The 16,468-nt window shown below is 47.1% G+C and overlaps 2 protein-coding genes across 2 annotated transcripts in view; both read right to left on the reverse strand.

Annotated features, from left to right (window-relative positions):
* Positions 1 to 16,468, reverse strand: part of ESCO2 (establishment of sister chromatid cohesion N-acetyltransferase 2) — a 255,473-nt gene that overhangs the window by 133,273 nt on the left and 105,732 nt on the right. The gene's annotated exons all lie outside the window — the stretch shown is intronic.
* CIMIP2C (ciliary microtubule inner protein 2C) lies at positions 1,787 to 5,893 on the reverse strand. Its single transcript, XM_061461270.1, has 2 exons — positions 5,653 to 5,893; positions 1,787 to 2,017 (listed from the first exon to the last, which is right to left on the reverse strand). The coding sequence occupies exons 1-2, from the start codon at positions 5,814 to 5,816 to the stop codon at positions 1,873 to 1,875; spliced, it is 309 nt and encodes a 102-aa protein (XP_061317254.1). The 5' UTR covers positions 5,817 to 5,893; the 3' UTR covers positions 1,787 to 1,872.

A 16,468-nucleotide genomic window follows, 5' to 3' on the forward strand; every position in this document is an offset into this window, starting at 1 on the left:
TCCAGGTAAGAGGATCCTGGGTGACCTCCCACTGCTGCAAGCAGAGCCTTGACCAAGGCAGAGCTGCCCTTCCGCCCCGGTGATGCACCAGCACGCACAGCCAAGAGCTGAGCAGGGACATTTTGCCTGCCTGACAGTGACCACATCAAACTGAGCTAATCCTTTGTTTATCCTCAATCTCTCCTCAGCCCATTGCTCATCCCAAATCACAAGAGGAGGTCTGTGGTGGGCAGCTGCCCCCTCTCCTTATAGGCCGTGGATAAAGAGCATCCTGGCTGGTCCCCATAGCACACAAAGCTGAAGTGTGGTGGTGCATTTCTTCCTCCCACCTCCTCTTGGCAGCTGTATGACCTCAGGAAATCCAGGCAGGTCACGTCCTTTGTGTTGTGAGTTTGGCAGTGAAGCGTCCCTTGTCCGTACCAGGCACTCGTGCATGGTTAAGGCAGGAGGCACTGACTGTACGAGGGATGCCTGTTGCCTGGCCAAGGTGGGAAGTGAAAGCAGGGATAATCAGTCACCCCCTGACAGCCCTGGAACATTCCTCACCTTGGTTGTAGCCTGAGAGGAATGGTACCACAGTTACTGGAATTTTGAAAATTCCAGTAAGTACCAGCTTGGATTGTGGCCAGGGCGGAAATTTACGGATGACTAAAGTAAATCATCTTGTGACCATACAAAGAGTAGTCCTGAGAAAGGCCCTTTGAGCTCCCCTGGGATTCAGCGGGCTGTGACAGCATTTCCCTCTGAGCAGCTATTTCAATTGTGCAAAGTCTGGAGGACTGTCACCAAAAGCTGATGGTGGAGCCTGAGCTGAAGACTCCCCTCTCCTCCTTGCCCCTTGAGATATGGCAAGACATTTGATGTGAATATTTCACTGCACTCAAGTGGAATGTTCAGCGGGTATACTTTTATACATGCATACATATGTACACACACATATACATACGTACCTCTTTGCGTTTGTGTGCATGTGTGAGTAACTTGATTCAGATACTCTATAGCAACTACAGCATGAATGTTGTCACCTCAGATCTGTAATTAAGTCACTGTTGTGACTGTAGTAAACACTATTGTCTCACCTTGTGTTAAATTAGTCAGTGATGGACCTTGACTAAATTTTGTGATCCACCTTAAATTATGAATAACCTTAGACAGCTGCTGGATCTTGTGATCCATCTTAGAACCGTAGACTGCTGTTAGGTCAAAAGTGTAAAAATCCCATCTGTGGTGAATTGGTACTTTTACAACATTATATCAAGATCACCTTTCACCAATATCTTCGACAGTGATCCTTTAGGCGACCCTAACTGATTATACATGTAACCCTGTAGACACAAACCGTTGATCAAGTCTGGGACCAAGACTGGCTTTAGCTTTACCCAAACTCTATCAGGAATTTAGAAAGCAAAAGGGGTCCACTTTGAACCTTGCAACTCAATTGGAGGATTTCCTTTTATTTGTTCCATGAGACACAAACCATTGACCTAGGCTGGGACTAAGATTGGATTTAGCTGTACCTAAAGCAAGGGGATCTACTCTGAACCTCATGATCAGTGAGAGGGTCTTCCCTACCCTTTTGCATTTCTCGTCTCTGTGTAAATCATTATAGCTCGATTCTAACCGGATTTTCCTCTGTACGTTCCATCCACATAGTAAGTAATAGAGTGAACCTTGCTATAGGACTTTGTTAGGCCACAATTTAGAAATTCATATTAAAACTACTTTTGCTAATAACTTTGATGATGATTCTTTAGGTAACACTAAACTCATTCATGACACTGAGACAGCAAGTTCTCTCTCCTTTGTTTTCGTGTTATTTCTCTCCCAGCTGGAAAACAAGGTTTCCACCGGGGGTACACTGGATGCCACTGCTTAGGCTAGGTACTCGAAATAGGTGTTTCGGTTCTGTCTTTCCTCGGTGCTGATTCTCTTCCCTGAGGGGAAGGTCTGGTAGGTCCGTACATTCAGAGGTGACACTCGCCTCAAATGCCAGTGGGTCTTTGCCCTGAGCAGTGGGCTGGGGAGCAGCAGAACACCAAGGATAGTTACAGATGCAGAGGTGCAGGGAGTGCTCCGTCCTATGGGTGTGCTTGAGGGCACTGTGGTACCCACAGCCGAGCACTGCTCACCCCGGTAGAGCTGCAGAAGCAGGTGAGCTTGCAGCGTTGTCCCACTAAAAGAAGTTGGATTCCCCAATATTGAACACTTAAGATTCAGCTGGACATACTGCTGGAGCATCTAATCTAGGTCGTGCTTTGCCGAGAAAGGTTGGACCAGATAACCTTTGAAGTCCCTTCCAACCTGGGATTATAGGATTCAAGGATTCTAATATTCCTGAGCTCTGCACATCACCCAAAGCCTTGATGTCACCCATTGCATTAGCACAGGTATTGCTTATTGTTAAACACAAGGAAAACAAAGGCAGAATTGGGGGATTTTGCTTATGCCGCATTCAGAACTGATGCTGCAAGGCCAAGCTGTGCTCTCCTGCTTGCAAACACCCCCAACCTCCAGGCCACAAATACTAATGTACAAACAGCTCTGCTTATTGACATTACCCACATGGGTTCAGTCACGTATCTGCACGAGGAGGGACCACAGGGATGGATAAGTGTTTGAAGGGATAGAGAAAAAATACAGATTGTTTTAAACACCAGCACCACTTGTGCTGCTTTGGGGTCACATTGCCTGTCCCCCAGGGGCTGGTCAAAGTCAAATCACTTCTGTTGACATGGGTCGGGAAGAACAAGCTCCTCAGCAGCAAGGAGCAGGGGTACATAGCAGCCAGTCAGGGTCAGGAGCAGGTCTGGAGATTGTGGCCAGGGCAGCCCCAAGCCACCTGGCAGTGAGGTACATCTGGGATCAAGCTCAAAGCCTGGTCCATGTTGGAGTGGAGGAGGTCCAAGACTGGGCGCTGAGCCAGCTGTGGCACAGCTGCAAAAGCAGGGGCTGGTGATTAAAAGCAGATCCCAAACGAAAGGAGGTATCGGCATCACCTTCAGCTTTGCTCATATCAGCACCAAGGCTGGCCTTGGTCTCTGTCAGCTAAATTCCTGTAAGGGGGATGCGCTCATGGCCCCGACACCATCTGTTTTATTTCATCCACTTTCATCTATCCTCATCCTACACATTACTCTGCCTTCCCATGAAACCTGGCCTGTGTGAAGGACAGCCTCCCACTCTCCTGTTTGTATTAGATGGGCAGTGAAGGCGTGATAAGAAACCACAAGCCAGCCTGAACAGCCACAGCACACATCTTAAATGAAGTGCTCCATCCCCATCAATGAACCTCTCTTTTAAACAGCTTCACAGAGCTCCACACACAAAGTTTTGCACATTCACAGGTTTCCAGACCTGCCCATAGCCAACCTCACTGCTGTGCTGGCAGCACCACCATCACTTCCCATCTTGTAGCAAGGGGGATCCAGCCACCTCCTGGGCTGTGCAAGCAGGACAGCAGCCAGAGAGGCAGAGGCATCATCAGCTGCCCTGGTTGGTGTCTGCAGTGCACTGACAGGCTGCCCAGAGGAGCTGTGGCTGCCCCCATCCCTGGCAGTGTTCAAGGCCAGGTTGGACGGGGCTTGGAGCAACCTGGTCTAGTGGAAGGTGTCCCTGCTCATGGCAGGGGTTGGAACTGGATGAGCTTTAAGGTCCCTTTCAACCCAAACCATTCTGTGATTCTATGTAGAAAGACAGGAAGAGAGCTGGGTTGTCCAGCCTTGAGAGAAAAAGGCAAAGGGGGATCTTGTTATTGTCTACAGCTACCTTACGGCAGGTAGCAGAGATGAGACCATCTAGAAGATGTAGACATGTAAGAAACTGGAGGATGCACCTTGAATTTCGAGGTGCACGGCTGACAGGAGCAGTGACGGCACAAGCTACAACACAGGCAGACCCAGCCAGATACAAGGGAAATATTTGACCTGGAGACCTCTGAAGACGACAGAAGGGTTTGTGGGGTTTTTTTTCGTCACATTTTACACTCCTGTTGAGCCACAGGAAGACAGCACTAGAGGGCACCCACGGATTTGTGATGGAGCTGGGTCCAGCTGCTTCTCACCCCAGCTGAACTCTCGGTCCTGGGCTGGCAGCATCGCAGGGGCCTTTTCAGCACATTTCAGGTCCAGGGTAACCATCCCAGGGGGGCATTATGGCGCTCAGAGCTCAAGGCAAGAGGGAATTTGGGATGCCAGTGGAGAGCAATACATTCAGCTCCTCTGGAGTTGAGCAGGGCAGGGGGGGCTGTCAGTGCCATGGGTGTCCACCCAAAAGGGTGGTGGGACATGATGCTGGGCTGTGCCACAGGGCACAACAGCCAGTAATGCACAGCCTATGTCTGTGAACTTAGTCTCAGTTGAGTTTGCCCACTGGGGAGATGCAAAGTCTTTCTGCAGGAGTTTGGCCCTGTTGTTCCCTGAATTTGGGCTGGGTCTGCACTACTCCACATCCCCACAAAGCTTCCTTTCCCTTTATTCTTGATAAAAATTGCTTATGACTATTTCATAGAATCACAGAATGGTTTGGGTTGGAAAGGACCTGAAAATCATCCAGTTCCAACCCTTTGCCATGGGCAGGGACACCTCACACTAGAACATGTCACCCAAGGGTCTATCAGATCTGGCTGTGAGCACTGCCAGGGATGGAACATTTACCACTTAGTTTTGCAACCTGTTCCAGTGTCTCACCACCCTCACAGTAAAGAACTTCTTCCTTTTATCTAACCTGAGCTTCCTCTGTTTCAGTTTATTTCTATCTCCACTGCGTGGTGAAAAATATCCAGCTCCCTAATCCACATTTCAGCAGTGCTCTGCCTACTTCTGTCCACCCCTGTGCCCCAGAGATGCTGACAAGCTCCTCTGCATGGTCCAACCTCTGCAGCACCCACCCTGACATCCCCAGGAAGAGAAGATGCCCTATGACTCTCTCAGTGAGGTGTTTCGGGGCTGCCCATAGCCACCACAGCTCTTCCACGAGGAACATAAATGGAGATCCAGGAGGGATAAGGAATACCGAGGAGCTTTGCTCAGTAATGTCTTCTTTTTGTCTTTCAGTTTCTATGACCTCCTCCCCTCTCCAGGGCCCCGTATTGTAGAGGCACATAGTCAGCAGAGGACTGGATCCAGCAGCTTGGAGGAGAGGAACCCCAGCACTGCCTATGCCCAGCTACGGGGAGGCAGGAAGCAGCTATGGGATGGGGTTGGGATTACCCCATCAATTCATGGCCCTAGTGACTTGGAGACCTCGCTTATTTGTGATGGCTTGGGTGGTCAGTGGGCAGCCCAGGGGACTCACCTTTGGCCAGCTCACATGTTTTGTTGCTAAAGAGCTTTGTGAGGGCTTTGAAATGAATAACAAACACACAGCCAGGAGGTTGCTTGCTTAAAAAAGAACCCAAACCAACACAAAACAACTGGGATTTCTAAACTGAGAAAAAAGCCTCAAAGATTGTCACTCTGCCCACCTATTCTTTCCTTTCAGGTTAATCTGGTTTCTTCTGCTCACATTTTTGTTAGGAAGGAAGGTTTGGGTGAAGAATAGGAGCATCAGTGCAGGGCTGGCTCTCCCCAGGACCTCTCTGGTTTAGTCCCACTAGCCCTGGGAACTGGGTGCCACCACATCCCAGGGACTATCCACAGTGACATTGGTACTCACATGGCAAGTGGATGTGGGTATCTCTCCTTTTCCTTCACAGGCAGCACAAAGAAGGGATGGATGTACAGCGTCCCCCTCCTGTCCCAGTAAAAATCACAGTGCTGCTGGGCCAGCTGCAGATCAAGGCAAACAGCTGGGAATTTCAGATGAGTTCGGTGCCCCATGTCTTGTTCACACCAGGGTGCTGCAGCGGTTACTTTTGCAAAGCATGTGGCAATCCCCTCCCTGCTCTAACCGTGCAGAAATGCAGTCACAATCACGCTCCTAAAATGCCTTGCCTCAGACCCTCAGGCAAATTAACAAGCAGCATCTGTGCTTAATCTATGTTAATTTGGCAGCTTGGCTTGTGTTACTTGTAAGGTGTTTTTATTGCATCGTAAGGTGTGAGCAAGACACAGGCTGAGGCATGGGACAAGCGTGGTGCCTGCAGCAGGGACTCCTGCAGCCGGATGCTCAAGTGTGGAGCTATCTCAGGGCAGGCCTCTGTCTGCAGCTATGCTGCATTCAAGAGCCTCCCCCTGTGCTGTGCCCTCTGTTACACCAGCCCTTGAGACAGGGGGTCCGGAAGGGGCAGACTTGGCTGCTGCCTGTGCATGGGCCTCAGGCACAACAAGCAAGCCTTGCTCCGTGCATGCAGCAGAATCATAGAATCATAGAATAGTGAGGGTTGGAAAGGACCTTAGGATCATTCAGTTCCAAACCCCCCACTATGGGCAGGAACACCTCACACTAGACTATGTCACCCAAGACTGTCCAACCTGAACACTGCCAGGGATGGAGCATTCACAGCTTCCTGCCTTATGAAGACAGGCTGAGAAGTTGGGGCTGTTCAGCCTGGAGAAGAGAAGGCTGCGTGGAGACCTCAGAGCAGCGTTCCAGTATCTGAAGGGGGTCTATAAGGATGCTGGAGAGGGACTCTTCATTAGGGACTGTAGTGATAGGACAAGGGGTAACGGGATAAAACTTAAACAGGGGACGTTTAGGTCAGATGAGGGCCAGATGATCCTTGAGGTCCCTTCCAACCTGGCAGTCCATGATTCACTTCAGCAAAACCCCAACTTGATGCCCAGCATTGCATCTGAGGATAAACTGCTGCTCAAGGGATTATCGTGATGGACAGAACACTGCCTTCATGACCCAGGAAATGTTTTCATTTTCCTTTTTAAGCCCCATTCCCTGCATTTTAGAGGTGCCCCACGCAGGGGGCTGCTACTGGTAGAGCCGAGTTCACCACATCCTTGTCTGGCTGGGCATTGAGGAATAGGAAAGGGGAGCAGCTGGTCTCTCTCCTGGGAGAAAACCATTAGAAAGAGTGAGAATGAATGGGATCCCTCTGTTCCAAGCACACAGCCCCCAGCATCCAGGAAAGGTCAGCATCCATTCTGGCCAGATGTCTCCTGATGGCCTCATGTCCCCAGAAATGTGGGGTTTTGGGCTGAGGACGTAGTACCAAACTCAGCTCATTCCTCCCTGGCAGCTTGCAGAGGGTTCAAGGCTAGATGGGGAGATGTTGCAGAGCATCTTGGGGGACCAAGATGGGACCGTACTCTCCTGGGAACAGTCCCAGATGCTGCACAATGCTCCCATAAAGAAATCAGGAGCTCCCTTCAAGGAGGGAATAGCCCCACAGGTGCCCCTTTCTAAAACATAGAATCATAGAATCATAGAATCGTTAGGGTTGGAAAGGACCTTAAGACCATCTAGTTCCAACCCCCCTGCCATGGGCAGGGACACCTCACACTAAATCATATCACCCAAGGCTTCGTCCAACCTGGCCTTGAACACTGCCAGGGATGGAGCATTCACAACCTCCCTGGGCAACCCATTCCAGTGCCTCACCACCCTAACAGGAAAGAATTTCCTCCTTATATCCAAATTAACTTCCCCTGTTTAAGTTTTAACCCATTACCCCTTGTTCTGTCACTACAGTCCCTAATGAAGAGTCCCTCTCCAGCATCCTTATAGGCCCCCCTTCAGATACTGGAAGCCTGCTATGAGGTCTCCACGCAGCCTTCTCTTCTCCAGGCTGAACAGCCCCAACTTCCTCAGCCTATCTTCATACGGGAGGTGCTCCAGTCCCCTGATCATCCCCATGGCCTCCTCTGGACTTGTTCCAACAGTTCCATGTCCTTTTTATGTTGAGGACACCAGAACTGCACACAATACTCCAGGTGAGGTCTCACAAGAGCAGAGTAGAGGGGCAGGATCACCTCCTTCGACCTGCTGGTCACGCTCCCACATGGTGCTGGGCTGGGAATTCACCAGGACATGGCACTGGCTGGCCGGAGAGCTGGGGAGGGCTGCACAGACCTGTTCCTACCTCTTCACCTGCCCCACAAATGGAAGTTCCTTAGTTGTTTGCATATTCAGTGCTAAAAATCCATTTATCCCTAATAAGGAGTGGTAAAACAATAAGATGCATTTTCCACTTCAGCCACCCCTGAAAGCTTGTAGGACTCCCAGTGCGTTCCCAGAATGTGGAAATATGTCATTATTCTTCCTTCAGCTTCTCACAATGGCTGCAAGCAATTGGCTTTCCTACACAGCACAATGTGCCGAGGCACTGCTGTGTTTCACGGGAGCCAGTGGAAACTGCTGCTCAGCCAGGCAAGCTCACCCAAGGCATACTGGAGTTAATTCTGCTGCAGTCTGAGATGCTCTGCCTATAACCTGAAACCAGCATTGCAGCTGGTGCGGGAGGCCTTGGCTCAGGTGCAGAGCTGTATCGTTCTGCAAAAGCTGGGAGAAGAAAAAGAATCTTTAAGGGAAAAAGAAGGAAATACAGCCCTTTCCCCTTGCTGCCAGGGCAGAGAAAATAGATCTGCTGAAAAATGGAGATAACTGAAGACAAAAATCAAGGACAAACTAGTTAGTGCATCCCCTGTTCAATGAGACATCAGGGCTCAGAGTCCTGTGCTTTGTGCCCCCGACCCCAAGGGATAGGACAAGGGGGAATGACTTTAACCTGACAGAGGGGAGATTGAGATGAGATCTTAGGCAGAAGTTCTTCCCTGTGAGGGTGCTGAGGCCCTGGCACAGGTTGCCCAGAGAAGCTGTGGCTGCCCCATCCCTGGCAGTGTTCAAGGCCAGGCTGGATGGGGCTTGGAACAACCTGGTCTAGTGGAAGGTGTCTCTGCCTATGGCAGGGAGTTGGAGCTGGATGAGCTTTAAGGTCCCTTCCAACACCAGTCATTCTGTGATTCTATGATTCTAGTGCAAACACAGCACCAAACCCCCTCCAGCTTTCCTGAGGAAGTTCACTATAGGTGGGTTTTTTACCTTACACTGCCCAATTCCCATGGTGTAGCTTAAACCAGGAATGAGGATTTGCACACTGCAACCTTTCTCATATTTGAGCAAGATTCCATACCAGGGGTTTGCTCATTTACGATTTTCCACAAGATAAGGCTGCTAATCATGATCTCTCTGTTAAATGGATTTTGCTTGCCATAGACACTGACACAATAATACCATCGGTGGCCAGATCTAACAGGCCACATCTTGCCAAAGCTAATCCTAATCCTCAGCATATTTATATACCTTACATCTGCTTTTGACTGAGGACACCCTTGTTCACCAGTTTACAGGATGAGAGAGCCATGCCAGCCCGTTCCCTTTGCTCAGATCTCTGATTTAACAGCCAAATAATGAGGATTTCTCTCATCTAAGCCTCATGAAACACAGAGGGGAAGATGTGCAGGTGGTGACAGCAACGCTGTTCACCTCTGCTGCTATCAATAGGCCACAAAGCCAAAGTCCAGCAGTAAACAAAGACATTGAATATACGTGCCCTGCTGCAGAAAATGGACTCAGTCAGAGATCAATGTGATCAGACCAAAGCCATTTATTAAAAAGCATCTATCCTTTTTATACTATAGTCTGCATCTGCTTACAATAGCTTGCTGTATTATAATTGGATACATATACTTGTAGCACACAGCAACTAGTATACAACTGGTCAAATAAGCGTATGGGAACTTAACCTTTAAAACTTGCTAACAGTTCACTATTTTGTATCTTAGCACATTCCAGTTTCTTCTTATCTTGCTTGCACCGTTACTCTTGCTTCCTTACCCACGTCCTCCTTCATCCTCGGTTCACGTTGAACTCCATGTAGGCCCTTGCTGACTTGGGCACGTGGCCATTCTTTGCTAAAAATCCATCCACATCTCCCCCTTTTTCTTGTTGCACAAGCCAAACACACTTCATAGCATCCATTGTCATACGTTGAATACATTGTAAAATACACAGCAACAAAACCAAAATTGTCAGAATGACAATAAACACCACTAGTCCACCTTTTACTAAAGAAACCAGCCAACCTTGCAGTCCCCATCCACCAGCAAAAAGCTTGCTCACCCTGGTACACTATGTGTAGGATTTTAGCATGCTTCCACATTTCGGCTACACTCCGCAATACCTTCCCTGATTGGTCTATATAGCTACAACATGACTCATTAAGCAAAGTACATACACCACCGGATTCGGCCGTCAAAATATCTAGAGCTCTTCTATTCTGAAACACTATCTGTTTTAATGAATCTATCTCCTTTTGTAGGTCAAGAAGAGCTTCTGCAGTCCGATTGGCAATAAGCTCCATTTCTCCTGATATGTTAGCTATTGCTCTTTCCAGTTGTGCTACTCCCAAAGTAGGTATTAAGGCCCTCCCAGAACTGTGGTAGCCAGTACCATAAGTTACAAGTGGGCTGTTGACACTTCTTTTCTTTCGGTTAGATCCCCATAGACCTCATACTATGCCGTGAAAATCACTATGATTATACAGTTTTAGTGGAGGGGCTAGCATTCCCATAGTACATTGTCCTCTCCAATTTCCTGGCAGTTGTTTTCTAGCTTTCCGATCCCCACAGAGCCACCAATATCCTTCTGGGAGATTGCACCAGACATCAACTGCAAGCAGTACGTTAGTCGTAGCACGACCCCATAGGTAATCAGCCCACTGCTGTGATCCAGTTCCATTGGTATATTTTCCCTTAGAATCAACACCAGTGGGATGACCTATTTTTAATTTCACAGCTGACCAATTTCCTGATGACATATTGATTTGACCCGTATTGATCCCATCCATCAAATAGTTAATATATGGAATTGAGTTGTTAACTAGTTCCCACCTAAAGATCGCTCCTTCCATATTTTCAGTGGCTTGTCTACGCTGATATAATGTGTTCAAAAGGCTATAAGGGTTAAGACTCATTCAATTACTTAAAAGGATTCCTAATAGCGGTGTATTAAATTGCTCTACATTTCCACACACCCAACAATTTTTTACTTTCGTATAATTCACTACCTTTTCTAACAGATCTATATAAGCGTTGGCCTCAAAAGCAGCATCGGCTATCTTAAATACAAGCATGATTATTGATAAGAAGAGCAATCTATTTACACTCATGTTTGTTCTTGTGCTTCCAAGCAACTCGCTTCTGACAGTGCTCAGGAGAAATTTGCCATATATATGGCACCAATAGAGGCTTTGAACATTCAAACTTTAGAATAGCTATTGATGTTCTGAACTTCAAAGCCTGTCTTTGCAACTCGAATTCCCCTTCTAAATATCTAGGCGTAAGCCTTGGTTCATGTCCTGTAACAAATAATATATGAGCCAATTCGTGAGCCTGCGTAAGCGCTTGGTGCACACACAGTTCACAAGGACTCTGCACAGGAGGTGGTCTGACCCGTAACTGTTGATTACACTCTAAACACTCATGCAATACCCACGGCTCACAAGACCTGCAGGTTGGACAAATTAAACAAAGTTGATTCAGTCAATTCATTCAATCACTGACAAGGGGGTATTCAGGCTCTCCTTGGGCGGTGCTGACTCTTTCCAGGGTTTCACCCACCAAGCTGGCACCCACCGGTGTCTTTTGCCAAGTGCAAGGTCCTACACCTGGGTTGGGGCAATCCCAGGCACAGCTACAGGTTGGGCAGAGAAGAGATTCAGAGCAGCCCTGCGGAGAAGGACTTGGGGGTGTTGCTCGATGAGAAAATGAACATGAGCCAGCAGTGTGTGCTTGCAGCCCAGAAAGCCAACCATATCCTGGGCTGCATCAAAAGGAGCGTGACCAGCAGGTCGAAGGACGTGATCCTGCCCCTCTACTCTGCTCTTGTGAGACCTCACCTGGAGTATTGTGTGCAGTTCTGGTGTCCTCAACACAAAAACGACATGGAACTGTTGGAACAAGTCCAGAGGAGGGCCACGAGGATGATCAGGGGACTGGAGCACCTCCCTTATGAAGACAGGCTGAGAAAGTAGGGGCTGTTCAGCCTGGAGAAGGGAAGGCTGCGTGGAGACCTCATAGCAGCCTTCCACTATCTGAAGGGGGCCTATATGGATGCTGGGGAGGGACTCTTCATTAGGGACTGTAGTGATAGGACAAGGGGTAACGGGTTAAAACTTAAACAGGGGAAGTTTAGATTGGATATAAGAAGGAAATTCTTTCCTGTTAGGGTGTTGAGGCACTGGAATGGGTTGCCCAGGGAGGTTGTGAATGCTCCATCCCTGGCAGTGTTCAAGACCAGGTTGGACAAGGCCTTGGGTGATATAATTTAGCATAAGGTGTCCCTGCCCATGGCAGCGGGGTTGGAACTAGATGATCTTAAGGTCCTTTCCAACCCTAACAATCCTATGATTCTATGATTCTAAATGACCAAGTATTTTCTGCTCTTTCTAACCATCATCTGTTTGCCAAACATATCCGGCTGTGTGATTAATTTTGCTTGCATCTGTAAAAACAGTTAATCCTACAAGGGTTTACTAGAATAAAAAGTAACGTCTTCAAACTGATTATTCTTTAACATTGTAAACATCTTATGAGGTGGAAAATGTGTATTAAGAGGACCAACATAATCTAGAGAGCATACTGGAAAGCAGAGCTAGATTGTTGTGCCCAGTCCAACTATACCCTAGTCAGTGGCAGACAAATTTGTGATGGATCGCAGCACATAATTTCCTGACAACATGAACGACCTCGTACAATTAAAAGAGCACATACTTCTAGCCGAGTAGTTACAGTTTTGCGTAATCGATAAGGTGAGAAAATCCACTCCAAAATGCATAAAGGATCAGTCTTTTGAAGATCCCACTGTGCTAGTAGACTAAATGGATGATGCTCACTATTGGCAATAAACAGAATTACCTGTAAATCTGGATTGCACTGAGAAGTGTAAGAGTTGGTGATTTTTGTCATGATGTGATCTAAGGCATCATACTGGGCTCTTGATAGAACTCTTTTTTGTTCTGCCTTTGACTCGCCCTTTAAAAGGGGTATAGGATCAGTCAAATCATCATTTGTGATTCCACACAAAGGGTGGATCCATTGAGTATCACTCATCAATTTCTGCATGTCAGACAAAGTTTTTATCTGTGTGGTAATTTTAACCTTTTGGGGCCTAATTTCAGTTCTGGAAATGATCCACCCCAGATACTTCCAAGGGGCTTCATGTTGCACCTTCTCCGGTGCAATTTTCAGACCTGCTTTCGCTAATTCTGATTGTAGCAGGCAGAGCAGATGGTCCTTGTTTAAATCTTTGCCTGCAATTAGAATATCATCCATACAGTGATAGATTACATATTTTTGCAGTTTTTGTCAGATTGGTTGTAATGCCCAGGCAACATAAAGCTGACAAGTAACAGGAGACTTTTTCATACCTTGAGGTAAAACAACCCATTCATATCTCTTAGCAGGTTCTCCCTTGTTAATGGCTGGGACAGAGAAAGCAAACTTTTCACAATCGCTTGGATGTAGAGGAGTTGTGAAAAAACAATCCTTTAAATCAATTATTATTAAATCCCAACCCTGAGGTAGCATTGAAGGACCAGGCAAGCCAGGTTGTAAAGTGCCCATGTCTTTCATAACCGCATTGATAGCTCTGAGGTCATGCAACAGCCTCCATTTTCCATTTTTCTTAGGAATGGTAAATATGGGAGTATTCCATGGACTAGTGGATGGCACAACATGGCCTGCTTCTAACTGTTCAGTGATCAATTGGTGAATATGGGACAGCTTTTCTTTCGTCAGCGGCCACCGATCAACCCATACAGGTGTTTCAGTAAGCCATTGCAACTTATAGGTTGGCTGTACCTCAATGGCTGCCACTAAAAATTTTTGTGGTCAGTTTCATCCCCATTTGACTGAGAGCATCTCATCCAAGCAATGAAATAGGAGAAGACATAACATATGGTCTAATACGGATATGACTCCCATCAGACAGGAACACATCCACCAGTTCTTTACTGATGAGTTGATTGCATTCCCCCTATTCCAACAACTCCCACTGTAGCTATTTCCAAAGGCCAGGTCTTTGGCCATTGATGATATGGTATAATAGTGACATCAGTCCCCATATCAATCAACATAGACAACTTAATTGTTTGATTATTACAACCCCTTATAGAGATCTGGTCTTTGGGTTTGTGCTTTGCTATGTCTAAAGCAAATAAAATTTGTGGTATTCCCGTGGAACCCCAGCCATGATTTCCTCTAATTTTCTGTCCTACCTGAGGGACTTTTGCCTCAAATGGTATTAATTGAGCTATTTTTGAATTTTCGGGGATATTGACTGGGAGAGCATGCGTTTGCACCATGATCCCAATATTTTCAGTATAGTCGGCGTCAATTACACTGGGTAATACAAAGACTCCTTTCCTTGATGATGATGAACGTCCTAGTAGCAAAGCACATAACTCATGACCAAGGGGCCCATTTAATTTAGATGGAATGAAATGAACAGAGGTATAAGTTACAGTAAAATCTATCGCTGTTGCCACGTCCATTCCAGCACTCCCTGCAGTGGCAGAGGGGACACAGTCCAGACACCCTGATTTTGTGCTGTCGCACGGAGTGGTGTCATGCTCACATTCAAGTTTCCCAACGGGGTTCCATCTTTTTTAAACTTTGAATGACATTCAACTGCCTTGCGGCCAAATTTGTCACATCTAGTACATTTGTCTGCAAAACCCGTAACACCACTCGGGGGGAGGGGGGGATGATCATGGGAATAGTTTTCTTTGCAGTACATTGCTTTTTAAAATGTCCCATCCATCCACAATTATAACATCTCGTACCTCTAGTACCCCCACGTCACCTCGACCTTGCTGTAGAAGGGGTTTAACAGCAGCGACAAAGGCAGTAGCCATGTATCCATCCTTTTCCTCTGCTGTGCCCACCTTAGAACAGGCACCCATCATTTCCTGAAGACCAGCAGATTTTGGCAAAGCCTCCAAAATACGCTTACAAGTGGGGTTAGCATTTTCCATAGCCAGAGACATAAGTACAGATTCTTCAGCACTAGATGCCAAATCAATATTCTTTTCAATAGCCTCTGCTGATCCATCAATAAATTGCATATATGGCTCAGTAACTCCCTGTTTTATTGATGTATACGAAGGATTAGGTTTTCCTGCTTCCAGCACAGCTTTCAGAGCAGCTAAAGCTAATTGCTGTGCTTGCTGTAAAACTTCAATTTTCATATGACCCTGTACTGTATCAGGGTGAAACTGTCCCTTTCCCAAAAACATTTCAGATGAGATACCATGCAAAGGGTCATTAGGATTATGATCAGAATTCTCATCCACAGCTCTCGCAGCAAGCTCCTCAAACCCACTTTTGAAATGTAAGAGCTGCGAAGGAGTTAATAAGACTTCAGTCACTCTCAGACAATCATTTGGAGTTAAAACAGTACTAGAAAATAAAGCAGATAACATGTGTTGCTTATATGAGGAAGACAACCTATACTGAGTAATTGCTCCCTTAAGCCCTTTCATAGTTTTCCAGTCTATAGGAATCCAGACGGGCTGTCCCTGAGCATTTATGATAACAGGAAATGCAATGGGAACATCTATCAGTAAGATAGTACCATCTATGATTGCATCTTGAATGCAACCTCTCTGTCTCATGGCACTAGGATTAGCTTGATTAGAAAGTGTTGAAGTCGGTGGCAATGACGCATCAAAGGGATTGATCGTGCCTGGTTTTTCTGGTTTTTTTTCAGGGGCTTGCTCCCTCTCCTTCTCCCCCAGTTTGTCCAAACAGTCTCACAGGTCCTGCAATTTTGTATCTAAAAATTTTGTCCATTGTCCCCAGTCCTGTTCATTTTGCGGCTCCGGTGGGAGCGATGCAAGTGGTGGTGTAGGTGGCAAAGGTGGGCATCTATTCGGAGTTTCACTGTTCTCCTCAGGAGACTCCTACCCTGGCAAAAAGTCTTGGAGATTGAGTTCCAGGGCAGTAGCAGCGCGAAAAGGGTTTACACCAGGTCCTTTCGGTTGCTCGTTAGCTCCTACAGGCTCCCGAGTATCAGCTGGGGCTGCCGCCGATAAAGGCGCTGTCGGCACAGGATTGGGGAAAGGCACAGGATCCTCAAACATTCGTACCTTACAGCGCGCAGGCTTTTGGACAGAATGTTTTATGCCTGAAACAGGCTTCACTACCATAGCTGTAGCGCCGGGCGATGAATCTAATGTAGGTGCTGACCCCTGCTGTTGTGAAGGCGAGTCAGAGGAAGCTGTAAAAGCGGATTTTGCCACCTGTTTTTCAGCCTTCATTGTGGCTAGAGTCTCTTTCAGCAGTCGCCAGAGGGCAGCGAGAGACTCCGCCTCTTCAGACCCACAGGTAACTTCAACCCAGAGGCGTGCCCCAATTTTTTCTCCAAGTCCCAAGCTCAAAAGCTTCATTAATCCACTGGATCAGCTCTTTTTCTTTACTCCAGAGCAATAGTCTTTTTAACAGGTTATCGTCATACTTTATCCCTCTCGCTGAGAGGATATGCTGGAAGAGCTTAAGGATGGCTGTTTCTTCTTTGC

This window comes from Pezoporus flaviventris, unplaced genomic scaffold (genome assembly GCF_033815535.1).
Source record: "Pezoporus flaviventris isolate CSIRO_AGI_PZ_B2104156 unplaced genomic scaffold, CSIRO_AGI_Pfla_v1 ptg000031l, whole genome shotgun sequence".
Lineage (NCBI taxonomy): Eukaryota > Metazoa > Chordata > Aves > Psittaciformes > Psittacidae > Pezoporus > Pezoporus flaviventris.

Excerpts from the sequence above, each read along its gene's own strand:
- CIMIP2C (XM_061461270.1), bottom strand. The coding sequence starts at position 5,816 with ATGGGGCACCGAACTCATCTGAAATTCCCAGCTGTTTGCCTTGATCTG. Across the intron at positions 2,018-5,652 it reads TACCCACATCCACTTGCCAT|CCCACTGCTCAGGGCAAAGA; the intron begins GTGAGTACCAAT and ends GCTGCTCCCCAG.